The sequence below is a fragment of the Podarcis erhardii genome, assembly GCF_964252035.2.
Source record: "Podarcis erhardii genome assembly, chromosome: 2".
NCBI lineage: Eukaryota > Metazoa > Chordata > Lepidosauria > Squamata > Lacertidae > Podarcis > Podarcis erhardii.
Genome location: NC_138498.1, coordinates 48,483,091 through 48,497,115, shown reverse-complemented (window position 1 = coordinate 48,497,115; position 14,025 = coordinate 48,483,091). Strand labels below are relative to the sequence as shown.

At 38.3% G+C, this 14,025-nt stretch overlaps 1 protein-coding gene across 12 annotated transcripts in view; it reads right to left on the bottom strand.

The window, feature by feature from the left end:
- The window catches only part of TENM2 (teneurin transmembrane protein 2), a 782,612-nt gene that overhangs the window by 592,597 nt on the left and 175,990 nt on the right, over positions 1-14,025 (bottom strand). For 10 of the 12 annotated variants that reach the window (XM_081845776.1, XM_081845777.1, XM_081845770.1 and 7 more), the window contains one exon: positions 228-503. The exons of the other annotated variants lie outside the window; for them this stretch is intronic. In XM_081845776.1, coding sequence (XP_081701902.1) covers positions 228-503 — 276 coding nt within the window. The remainder of the gene's footprint in view (positions 1-227; positions 504-14,025) is intronic. 12 annotated transcript variants of the gene reach the window in all.

The following is a 14,025-nucleotide window of genomic DNA, read 5'->3' as shown; positions in this document are numbered from 1 at the left end:
CAACAACAACAAAACTTGCTCCTGTAAAACAAACAAATTCACTAAAATAGATGCACTACGGGTCTGCCAGTTGCTCACCTATGACTGAGATGATTGCAGCAACATGTTTATTTCACAAGGAAAATGGGCAAATAAAAACTTTTATAATATATTATAGAGCAAATACCTGATCCTAAATATGCACCTATATATGTAAATTATGAAATTTATGGGAGAAATAGGCCTACCGTTTTCCTCATCTGATTTATTGTCATTGTCAGAGTCAGTCAGGGTAAGGGCAGAATTTTCACGGCTTGACAGACCGGAACTGCGCCTGGATTTAATCCCTCTCCCCCACAGCCGTATGGCGTGCTCTGGAGACATTCCTCCCTCTGTATCTGAGTCAGCATCAGACCCAGTGCTGAGGGAATAGCCTTGGTGAAGTATCCCTATGTCCGAACAGTAGCCGCTTCGGTGGGGAGAAGGTTCACAGATTCCTAGTTCAGCAAGGGTGAAGTTAGTTCCTAGGGAAAAAATATGAAGGGAAAAACATAATTAAAACCTGAGAGAACTTTTAAATTTAAATGTAAATTTATTGGAAAATTAAAGTAACAGACCTTTTTTTACCTTTCCATTTATGTAGAACATGTATAGAACTAGGTGTGCAGATATTGGCAAGGCTGTTCAGGCAGAACAATATAGCAACATGTATGGGGGGAAAAGTGTTTTCAAGAGTTGCAGGGTCCACAAATACTTCAGTAAAAACAGCTGGATACCTAAATGGTAACATGTCACTTTCGCTATCATGTGTATGCAATGTTTTTCTCTTTTGTGGATGTTTAAAAAACCACTGACTAAATATGAATTATGTAAGAACAGGGGTCAGCAAACTTTTTCAGCACTGTCCCTCAGACCTTGTGTGGGGCCGGACTATATTTTGAAAAAAAAGAAAGAACGAATTCCTATGCCCCACAAATAACACAGAGATGCCTTTTAAATAAAAGCACACATTCTACTCATGTAAAAACACTAGGCAGGCCCCATAAATACCCCAGAGATGTATTTTAAATAAAAGGACACATTCTACTCATGTAGAAACACTCTGATTCCCGGACTGTCCGTGGGCCGGATTTAGAAGGCAATTGGGCCAGATCCGGCCCCTGGGCCTTAGTTTGCCGACCCAAGTGTAAGAAGATGGCAGCCAATGCTAATTAATAAAAGGGAATTGCAAAGGCCTGCACACATGTTATTCCAGAAATTGACAGCTCCAGACTTAATATCAATAGTGGATAGACATAATTTATTAGTGATAAGCAAATACCTACCCAGATAATATTGAAATGTAGCACAGCAAGCAACAATAGCTATCCTGAAATAAAAGTATGTTCAGTATGTATGTATATACAGTATGCTGTATATGTACAGCTGTTATGACTTATTTTCAATTGCCATTATTCAAATAACTAGTTATTCAAATAACTAATAAACACTATTATTAAAATAACACTTAAACCAGAAAACTGACTTTTAACAAAGTCAGTTAACTTTTATTTCTATATTCTTAGGTCTGCCAATACAGAGAGAAGAATTCTTTTTCATGCTAACACAAACTTTCCATCATTAAAATCATTTCTACTTGTCTGACAGAATATTAGCTCTCCTCTTCCTGCCCTCTGTTTTGGGGTTCCTTGACCCCCCTAGGACTGATGGGGGCATTGGGGGTGCTTGGGGAGAGGAGAGGAGAAATTATATTGCTCATCTTTGAAACACTGTTCTCCATGGAGTGTGCAGAAAAGCACTGCAAATAAGGTTTGAAGGCACAGAATGGAAATTATTATTATTTATTTTGACAATGATCAGTGTTTGAAATTCAGTATGTTAGCCAAATGTTGTTCATGCGACTTAGCATTACATTAAATGATTCTTCATTTAAATTTTCAAGAAACCAAAACAAGTGTTTCTATACTATGATATTGTGCCCAACATATTCAATGGTTATAACCTAAAGAGTTCCTTAAGCCTACACAAGTAAAATAAGGCAGTGCAATGTATGCCTAAGCTAAATCACAAATTGCATACTATATCATAAAGTTCTCTTAGTAGCAAACATAGTTTATGCTGTGGCCTTTGGCAAAGGTAGCTTGTTAAGAAAAAACAAGTCGAAACTCTGATTGAGCTCATGTACATAGTCTTATGGTTCTCTGGATCATTGCCCACATCTAGCAACTTTTATCAGTTTCCTAAAATGGAGAAGGGAAACCTGGAAAATGTATTATAGTTGGGACAACTTATAAGCATTGGCTTACTTTTCAACAGTCTTCACCTGGTGTCCTCCAGATATTTTAAGCTCCAGCCCCAGCAGCCCCCAGTTGAAGTCCAAAACATCTGAAGGTGAACGATGGCTGCTCTATAACTCTATAATTGTATACCTAGAATAGTTTGAAGTACCCCAAGAACCATAAATGAAGCTTGCTTGATCTTTTAGCATTAATATTTTATTGATTTTCAGTAAATTTAGTGGTATTCCGTCTCAACTCATTTTTGCAGAATTGTACATGTTATACATAATGCACATGTATTTGTTTTCTTAGTTTTTATTTTAAAAAGATATATAGATATATCTATAAAAGCATGTAAGTGATATGCCTACGCCTTTATTTACTGATCAACCTGTATGCTGATGGGAGGAGACTGCTATTCTCGGTGTCTATAAACGAAGATACCATGAGTAGGTTCCAGCTCAAATGAAGTGCTTTCAAGTTCTGTTGATTTCAAAGGTAGACTTAGGCTGCAATCCTAGTATATCCCACCCCTTGCTCCTAAACCACAAGTTGCTTAAGACCTGCAGAAATTAACCCCAGGATATGTAAAATACTGCTAGTAAGCGCTCTGCTCCATACCTTCCTCCTACGTCTCTTTAAAAGTTTGGAGCATGAATGAGCAGTTAAGTATGTGGGTGAGACAGCAAAATAGTCAGCTCCACAGCTCTGATTAAAGATAAAGAAAGGTGGTTGCCTGAAAATAATAATTCACACAGTATGAATACTAAAGTTAGTTTCAGTAATTCACAAACAAACTGTAGCATACTTCAATATGACAATGGTATGTGTTCTGTTCTGGATATGAACAGGTAAAACTTCTCCAGGCAAAAATGAAGACATTAAAAAAAATCCTGTCCATTTTATGCCACATCCTAGTTGGCAACGACAAAGAGAGGGGAAAGCTATTGACCAATCAGATAAGATGTTGGGTTTCTCGTTTTGCAGATACATATGGACGGGATACTTAACACACTGTATAGCTCAAAGGTATAATTTTTAAGATATGTCCTTGAGGAAATATATCCTCCCTTCCTGCTACTCAATCCAGAAAAACTACCACCTTGTGTACATATGCAAGTTGTATCCAGTCTCTTTAAGTTCATATGGGAGTTACCTTGCTATTATGGAAAGACATTATTCTTGGCAGATATGGTGATTCTTAAGGAGAAAAAGGTTCATGCTCCTACACCATGGAAGTTTGCAACCAGAACAGTTCTACGGCTCCTGGGCCAGATCAGGTCCACCAGGGTTCTAAATCCGGCCCGCCTGGCCATTTAAGAACCTGCTGCGAAGCCAAGACTCCCGGCGATGGCAACTTGTAGGCTTTTCGCATTTTGTGTATGCATGCATGTTTCTATCTACATATTTGGTTTATCTTTTAAAAAAATATTTATGCTATGAAACTTAAATAGGAAATGTGGATACAGTACAAGCACAAAATCAACAGATTTTTATTCACATATTTATATTTCGAAATAAGTGTTCATGCACGCATGCACGCACAAATGCATTCATCTTTTAAAGTAAACAATGGAAAATGAGAGTACTGTACATGAAGAATTTGAAAATTATAAACTCAGCAAGCAAAGCAAAATCATAACAACTTGTTCACCAATATCCATGGAAAATGTATCTGTAAAAGTGGCTTATTTATTAAAAATTGAAGGGGATAATGAAGCTACAATGAAGAAAGAAGTCTACTATTAAGTGATCCTGAAATGAGCAGAGAATATCAAAACATCTAAAATGTATTCTTCTTGGTTGGCAACAAAAGCAAACATGAACATAATCAAATTCTGAATACATTAAATAAGCTGTTTTATAAATGCAGTAATATATTTTAATGATAAGCTGTAGAATTTAATATCCTTTAAATGCCCAGATGTTTACACTCTAATTAGCATTTGGTTTTGACGTAAAATAGTGTAACACTTGATGCCTGAAATGAACTTAATGACTCCTCTTGTTATTTTGTATGTCATCACTGGAACTATAATGAATGGGACAAAGAAATAAAGAACTTGCTTTTTCAGGCACTTCAGCTTTTTGAAAATTAAATGCCTGGCAAAACGCACATGGCTCCTGAGATAAGAAGCTAACTATTCTAATAAACTGAAATATGCATCAGAACAGGGACGCGGGTGGCGCTGTGGGTAAAACCTCAGCACCTAGGACTTGCTGATTGCATGGTCGGCGGTTCGAATCCCCGCGGCGGGGTGAGCTCCCGTCGTTCAGTCCCAGCTCCTGCCCACCTAGCAGTTCGAAAGCACAATTAAGTGCAAGTAGATAAATAGGTACTGCTTTCTAGCGGGAAGGTAAACGGCGTTCCGTGTGCTGCTCTGGTGCCAGTTCGCCAGAGCAGCTTCGTCACGCTGGCCACGTGACCTGGAAATGTCTGCGGACAGCGCTGGCTCCCGGCCTCTAGAGTGAGATGAGCGCACAACCCTAGAGTCTGTCAAGACTGGCCCATACGGGCAGGGGTACCTTTACCTTTACCTTTATGCATCAGAACTGTAACACTGCCATTTGACCTAAAGCAATAGTTCTTCTATACCAGTGTTCAATGTAATAATGAGTAACGTGTCCAGAAAGATTAAGCTGGCTTACATCAAGAAGCATAAAATGTCCAATGCTAATTCTAAATTTCAAATAATTTAAGTTATGCATATAATATTTGTAGTACTTGTGGAAAAGTAGACTATTTCTTCAAACTTACAACAAATTGCTTTATTCATAAGTTATACAATAAAACATTATACACTTGGACAACACTTTTTGGATTGCCTTGTTGGGCAATGTACAGCTTATCATAGGGTCCAGATGCTTATCATAGGGTCCAGGGTGGTTCATAAATGCAAAAACTATATCTATTTTACCAGAAGCCTTTTGGCAGGGACCAAAAGATTCAAAGAAAAGACAAACCAGATGGAATGTTATATTAACAAGAAAGGAACAGGATATGCAAATAATAAAGACAAGGCAGTGGGTGGGATAAGAATGAATGAAAATATTTCCCACTGCATGAGGCTTGGCCTTCTCAGAGACTATGGATGAGATTCAAATATCAGCTTACATTCATGGAAGGGGTTTCCACTAGTCTACTGAAATGGTTTTAATTTGTTTTCTTTGAACAGCCAGTCCCATATCCCAGCTGTTTTTCAAATGGCCTTGGAAGCAGGTCCCTTGTGGTTGGGGTAATGTTTAAATAATTTGACTTCCTGAGTGCAGAGTGACTGCTGATAATGGGTAAACTGTACCCATTCTGATTAGATGCCAGTTCTGTGGTCAACACTCAGGCAGTCAATCCTCACCCACCCTGCCATGAGGGAATCATTCATGGAAAGGTGGTTTCCATGTGGCTGACTGGTAATTAATGGGTCACATTGGGTCATTTAAAAACAAACATACATACACAATAATCTGAAGTGCCCCAAGGCTCCTAGAACTATTTGCACATTTATGCTGGATTTGGACTATGAAGACCAGGATTTAAATCCATACGAAATCATGAAACTTACTCAAAGTTCATTGGGTAACCTGTCTCACAGGAATACCACAAAATAAAAAGGGGTGACCCAGTTTACACACTGCCTCAAGCTGGTTTGATAGAACCATTGATACATAAATACTCAACAAGGATGATTAATTTTTAGTAGTGGAGGTCAGATTGTCTTTCCTATTTTATCCCTCTAAATCACTTTTCAATTAAGCATTGTACATATTAGGGCAATTCATACATAGCAATTTCCCAAAATTGTTTTTTATAACAATTATTGGCAAAGGTGACAGGAAATAATTCAATGGGAGCATTCATTAAGACAATCTGATTTGACAAGGCTTGCTGAATTAGTACAAAACAGACCACTGCACTGAACCAACAGAATGAAGTAAAGGTTTCTGTCTATGTGATTTTCAGTCTTCAGAGCTAGAAATGTAGAATGCAGTTACATCAAACAACTTGTTTACACTCTGCTTTATAACTTGCCAGTTCAAAAAGGAAAAAAAAATATTCTATAGATTAGCATGACCCCAGTTACAGGTAAAGAGTTCTCTTCCTTTAATAGCTGTTAGATCTTTGCTTAGAAGGGCTCTCTGTACTATACAAATTGTGTTAAGAAGGCAGGGACATCACAGCAAAACACCCACATAGAAATTCAACAAAGCTCACAAAGTATGTGAAAGAGGTTCCATGAACCCATGTAGCCATGGCTTATTTATTTTAGCAGACTCACGCATAAACAAAGAGAAAAGCTAACCAAGTTTAAAAGCATGCTTTGTTATGAGGAAAAGGGTTATGGGAGTAATAAAAGTGAAGTGTGGGTGGGTGGAAACTTTTAGTCCTGGTTTTAGAAAACAGAGCCAATCCTGTAGAGCAGCCTTTCCCAACTTGGTGCCCTCCAGATGTTAATAGACTGCTATTTCCATCAACCTCCAACCAGCACAGCTAGCTGAGGGCTGATGGGACTTACAGTCCAATAATGTCTGGAGGGCACCAACTTGGTGACAGCTCCTACAGAGCAAGATACAAGAGTCTGACATCACTATATAGCAAATATTTCTATGTATTTGACTGGTGTGAACTTACGCATTTCTAAAATAAAAAAACACATGTTATTGCTCACTCAAAGGTTCTGGAAAAATATTTCATAAAACCCAGTAGTATAATAATAATAATAATAATAATAATAATAATAATGGACATATGCCTTTTTATGTAATGAAGAAGGCGAAGAGCAGAGAGAGAGAACAGAGAAAAGCCTCTGGTTTAGCAGATTAAAAATGCCAGACCATGAAAATGCCAGACCATTGTTTCACAAAGCTTATTCCAAAATCAGTGGGAATGGAGCATTAATGGGATCTGATGACTATAACTATGAATAAAATAAGCACAGATATCAGAGTCTCAATCATATACTATTATATCAAAATAAGCAGAATTGAACAGCACATTACCCTGTTATACTGTTCACTTCTGTTTTTGAATCAGGAACACATTTTAATGTGGTGTGCTATATTTTATCCCCCCCTCACTGTTGTTTAGACCTTGTGAAACAATTCCTGGTTTCATGGTCAATTTCTATTGTAGTGATATAAAATAGAGCACTTGGCACCAACTCAGCCAATTAACCATGAGCTCGAACATTCATTCCTACAGATGGTGTATCTGTTTCAACATAAGATTCATTTATTTGTTTGCCTTATCTGCCAATGACTGGCATCTGTAAATTTAATATACAGACAGGAGCACAGGCAAGTATACTGACCCTTTCATTAAACAAAATCTGCACAGTACAATGTGCTATTGTCACAAGTAAACAAATGCTGATGCAGGTCAGCATTACTAGATGATTACCAACTTCCATATTGCTTGTAAAGGGAGCTGAATGTGATTCTCTGCATTTATGTACTAAGCTTATACAATTCCTTACTCTAATCCACTAGTCAATATGCACATAAAATAATAAAAATGAGTTGCTGGAGCAGCATGCTATTACCAATAGATACCAGCTAGATGCCTCTTGTAGCTTACAAGCAGTTTATGAAGTGAGAGCCTTCTTCTGTTGTTTCTCCCCAGTATCTGGTACCCAGAAATATACAGTGGTACCTTGGGTTACAAACGCTTCAGGTTACAGACTCTGCTAACCCAGAAATAGTACCTCGGGTTAAGAACTTTGCTTCAGGAGGAGAACAGAAATCGCGCGGCGGTGGCGTGGTGGCAGCGGGAGACCCCATTAGCTAAAGTGGTGCTTCAGGTTAAGAACAGTTTCAGGTTAAGAACAGACCTCCAGAACGAATTAAGTTCTTAACCCGAGGTACCACTGTATACCGTTCTCACAGTTGCCAACCAGATCCCTGGAAGCCTTTAAGCAGCATTATCCCTGCTTGTGATTCCCAGCAACTGGTATTGAGAGGTATACTGCATCTGACAGTGGAGGTAGAACATAGCCTTTATCATTGTGACTACTCATCACTGATAGCCTTATCCTCCATGAATTTGTCTAATCCTCTTTCAAAGCCATTCAAATTGATGGCCATTGTTATATCTTGTGGAAGTAAATTCGATTTGGAAACTTCTCTTTCACTTTCTCCACGCCATACATAAGTTTATAAACCTCTATCACATTGTCTTACTTTATCCCATTTCTTCCCTAAACTTAAAAGCCCAAAATGTTGTAGCCTTTCCTCACAAAGGAGGAAATCTTACAATATATAATTTGCTACCTCATCTACTGGATGGGGTGGGGGTAGCAGTTAATTTGGAAAAGATGTCAGTGTGTGTGTGTGTGTGCATGTGGGAATGGAACTTATTTTGAGATACAATTATTTGTGAGTTGTTCTCATGATTACTAATGAATGTCCCTACCATAAATCATTGATTACTCCATTTCCTGAAATAATTCTATGTGGGGAACTTGAGACTCAGAATCTAATGGATACATTTTTGGACTGTGATCTGGGACAGAAACCATTTCAAATCCCTTCTAATCAAATCCCTTGCATGGGAATGTCTATTTAGTATTTCCTCCATCCCTATAAACTATCAGTGACCTAGCTGGAACCCTAATGGCATTAAATCTATTAATGGCAAGATCAAAGTTATTGTGTATCATACAATTTGGGTTTCAGAATCCCACACAGGAGACAACACAATTAAATATCCATGATCCAAAACATGATGATTACAAAGACTCTCATACATCTCAGAATCCTTCTGTTTATGATGACAAATAATTTGTACTTATTTGAGCGTCTGTATTTATTTGAGTTACAGATAGGTAGCCGTGTTGGTCTGCCATAGTCAAAACAAAACAAATTCCTTCCAGTAGCACCTTAAAGACCAACTAAGTCAGTTCTTGGTATGAGCTTTCGTGTGCATGCACACTTCTTCAGATACACTGAAACAGAAGTTTCCAGACCCTTCTATATAGTGAGAAGGTGGGGAGGGGTATTACTCAGAAGGGTGGTGGGAATGGGTGATTGGCAGATAGCTGTGATGACCCTGTTGACGACTCTTAACGACTGCAATAGGTCTTACAGGAAAAAGCAAGGGGTGAAAAGGTGAAAAATGGCTTTGTCATGTATAATGAGATAAGAATCCAAGGTCTTTGTTCAGACCTGTCAGTGTATCTGAAGAAGTGTGCATGCACACGAAAGCTCATACCAAGAACTGACTTAGTTGGTCTTTAAGGTGCTACTGGAAGGAATTTGTATTTATTTGAGTGTCAGTGGGACTATTTAATTTTAAACTCTGGTATTCCTTCTTCTAACAGTTCATGGATTAGCCTGTCCATATGATTAAATGAGACTTGGGCTGCTGAGAAGACACTTAAATATTAGAAAACAGATAGAATGGATCTGAACTGCTAGTTTATGATTTAAGTTGCACCATCATAGTACAATCACAAGCCCAATTTGAAAGCAAAATAATCTTAGTAATCCATTGCAATCCCATGCATATTTAACTGGAGGCAAGCCCCACCGAACACTGTGGGACTTGCTTCAGAATAAGCATATTTAGGATAGCATTGCTAATCTCACCTTGTGTTATGAATGTCTCAGTTAGGATCATTTTCTGTTTAATAGCTAAAATATGCAGCTAGGGCAGGCTCTATGGGAAGCATTTTGGAACAGTTATCTCCTTGAAAGACCAAGGGTGGAAGTGTTTATTTTTTCATAGGATGCCAGGAATGTCTCTCAAAGGAGCCTGAGATTTCTTCCTATTTGATGTCCTAATTTTCATAGAATTAGTAAGAGCCTGGTGGCCTCTGCAAACTTAAATATTCTGTGTTGGAGTACACACTGTGGTAATTTTTATCTACATTGTTAAGTTTCGTCTAGCTTCTGTTTGAATGTGGATTTAACTGCTTTTGTAAGTTTTCTATGGTACAATTATTTCAAAATGCCTGGCATTAATAATCCTTTTTTATATTGCTAATAGAAATATTCTGCTTCAGAACCTCAAAAACAGAAAGTTTATATATTTTTCTTTTTTGCATTGCATGCACTGATGAACTAGCCTGCTCAGCAAGCATTTAACAGATTAGACACTTGAACATGGTTTCAGGCAATGCTCTCTCATGTTTCTGCGTATTGCCTGATAAACACTTCAAAGTAAACCGCTCATAAATATGAAATGAAAAGCCGAGAAGTCGTTATGCACAGCTTTGAGATACAAATCTCTTTATTCCCCTCTGAAGTAGGGTTTGATTGACATAATGAGTCATAGATCCTGTCCAGGGACTCACTGCCTTATCCCCCTTTCCTCAGGAGACAGGGAGACTTTAAAGAAATGTACTTCAGAACTTTGTGACAGACAGCTATATAAAAAAGTTGAACTCTACATACAGTGCTTATTATGTTGCATTCATAACCAATTTTGGATGACTCTGACATATGCCAACGATTGATAGCAGATCCATGCAGGGGCAATAATCAATGGCTCCTTTTACTCTCTAAACACATTGATTTCAAAAGGCCATATATGCTTAGAACAGCATCTTCAAAGGACTATCATAGTAAGATTTAGAAACTAACCATATAACTGTGGTCACTGCATGTTAATAACGTGCAGGCGAGTTTATGCAATGACCAGGAAATGGTGTTGTGCCCTTGCCCCTGCTCCCTTGATGCCAACACAGTAGAATCCTATGCACTGCAATGCAGCCTGACTCTCTAGTTATGACATGGAGTCCCCTTCATGTGACCAATGAATGAAGGGGGGCCTTATTGGGTTAATTTAGGGATTTTACTATCCTTTGAAGCTGCAATATTAAGTAATCTGTTGCGTGTCGAGGTCCCCAGGTCCACCCCAATAACTCACACATCACACAGAAATTTTTGTTTAAGATTTTTGGCATAATTTTGGCCACAACTTTATTAAAATACAAATTTGTGAGTGGTTGCGTAGGCATTGGTTGCGACTATCTGCCCCCACCATGGGGGACAGACTGACATTCCGCACGATGCGAAAGTCAGAATGGGGGAATACACTTGGGGGTTACGCGGAGCAGGGAACCTGCCCTCACCCCAAATGCAACCAGGAGCTCATTGCTATGGCCCGAGCCCCCTTGACAGAGTGGACAAGCAATAGTTAGCTCCCAATTCCTTTAACGGAATCCCTTGCAGCAGCAGCATTAGAGGGGCAGGCACAGCCAATCCATGCCCCTCAACCAACCAAACCATAAACCAATGCCTAACCGCGAACCTTACAAGTTGTGATGATTTGCTACGCAGTAGGCAAAAACCAAATGGCCCCAGCCAATCAGCCAGATGGACAAAATTCCTACCAGGCCCCCGCTCCAAAGCAGACGACCCCATGACAGGCATAACAAGGTCAAAGCGAACAACCCTATTCTAGGGAGGGAGGGACGGGCAATCCAATGCACGGGCGAAAAGAGGAAGCCCTAGCCTCGTGCAAGGAGTTTTACTATTTCTGGCTGTCAATCAATAAATGGCAACATTAACTTCTTCCCAACAACAAGGGAAGCCCCAATCGCATCAGTGGCCAACGATCAATTAGCCCGCCCCCCAACTTTGGAGTGTCCTGGCGGCCCCCACCGCAACACGTGCTCTCCATGAAGGAGAACATGCTTTGCGGAACAATTTGTGTTTATTACAGCAGCATCTAAGAAATGTATTATCCATAAGAAATTGTACTTCCAGAAAAAAACATTTTCTGGGATTCCTCTCTAACCAATGTAACAAAAATTTCAGCCACTGACCATTTCACCCTGATTATACATTGTCACATATCATTAGCTGCATGCACATATCTATCTGGCACTGTCTTTGTTTAGTTTTATGTGCCAGTTGAAAACCTTATCTCTTCATGCAGAGCTTTGGTTGGGAGGGTCACAAGTAGATGAGATTGGTGGTGATACACAGTGTCAGTATTATATGCTGAAATTTTTAATTTATTTTTTGGTTGTTCAGTGGTTTCTACAGTACCACTGCTGATAATACTGTATAGCAAAATATTTGTTTTCACATGTAACATGATCACTTTGCAAATGAAGATAATATTTAGGGCTGGGACCAAAGCTCAGAGGGAGGGATTTCTAACCTGTTTTAATCAAGCTTTAAAGAAAAACAAAACAGAATTACCTTTAAGTTTATTTTCAGTTTTAATGTATCTGTTTCTTTCTTTCCTTGTTTTATACTCCAAGTTGCTTAGTTATTTTGGTAAAAAAAGCAACCAATAAATTTAATGTACAAACAAACAAACACTTTGTTTTTTTCTGAAAGTGAAAAAATTCCCACATTATTTATTTTCTGCTAGTAAAAATACAAAAATTATAAAAGCAACTAACAATTTGCTGCCCTTTCATGAAACCCAAGATTAGGCAGCTGTTTCACTGTGGCTAATGATAGGGCTGGCTTGCTGAAAAAGGAGCTACTATTGGCACCAGTGGCAACTTACCTCCTGGGTAGAATGTCAGCTTTGGCAGACTAAGGTGCAATTTTGTTGGGACCATGGAAGGTGGAAAGAGTTAAACCCCATGTACTTTGTTCTCAAACATGAAAAATTATATGCAGTCATGCATTTCACGGACCATCTAGTTTCCCCCTTAAAATGTTTACAAATGAAATATATTGCACTAAAGAACACTTTGATAATGTAAGTCAGCATTCCTATACACACTTATTTGGAAGAATCCTGACATAATTCTCCCCCAGAACTGCTGCCTAATGAGATCCAATTTAAATAACCCTAGCCCTACACAAATAACACTTCCATGTTAGGTAAAAGCATGCAAACCACATATAATCATTACTGTACTGATAATTGCATGTACAATTTCAAATACATGTATGCATAGTGGAAGAGGCATAAAAAATTGCTGATATACAAGAAATGAACACATTTGTTTCCCATACAAAAGTGCTAAAGTGTAGGAAGTTGACTCCTTCAAAGTTGTCCTTGGAAATTTGAAAATCATGATGGTTAAACGTTATGCAGATTGTATCACTATTACTTAGCAACTTCACTAGCATTAGCTTTTGTTTGTGAAATGTAATAATAATATAGGAATGGGGAAAAATTAAAATTACTTATCTAAATGAAATTAAAAATAAAATGTGAATAAGAAATACAGTGGTACCTCGGGTTACATACGCTTTCAGCTAATCCAGAAATATTACCTCGGGTTAAGAACTTTGCTTCAGGATGAGAACAGAAATTGTGCAGCGGTGGCACAGCGGCAGCAGGAGGCCCCATTAGCTAAAGTGGTGCTTCAGGTTAAGAACAGTTTCAGGTTAAGAACAGACCTCCAGAACGAATTAAGTTCTTAACCTGAGGTACCACTGTATATGGAAATTATCTGATATATCGCACCATCATAGTCATGTTGCTTGGAAGAAACTCCAGTTGGCTTCCATTGGATTCACTTTCAACTAAGCACTTTTAGAATTGAAGCTTGAGTGGTTTTGCTGGGTGTATTTTTCCCCTAGAGGAAAATGGAAAGCTTGCAGAATTCTATAATCTGCATTTATTATAGTGGGCTTTTGTATTTGTAACACAGAAAAACTCAGTTTAGTAAACACACTATCACACGAGGTGTGTTGAAATATAAAAGTTTTCGTACTGCTGATATCTATTTCCAGATATATTAGCACCAGAAGTAATTGATTTTAGATGCCTTGGTTTTTACAAAATTAGTAATATAAGAGCACAGACATACACTTTTGCAAATATCAATGAGCTATTTACATTTAAATTTATAGA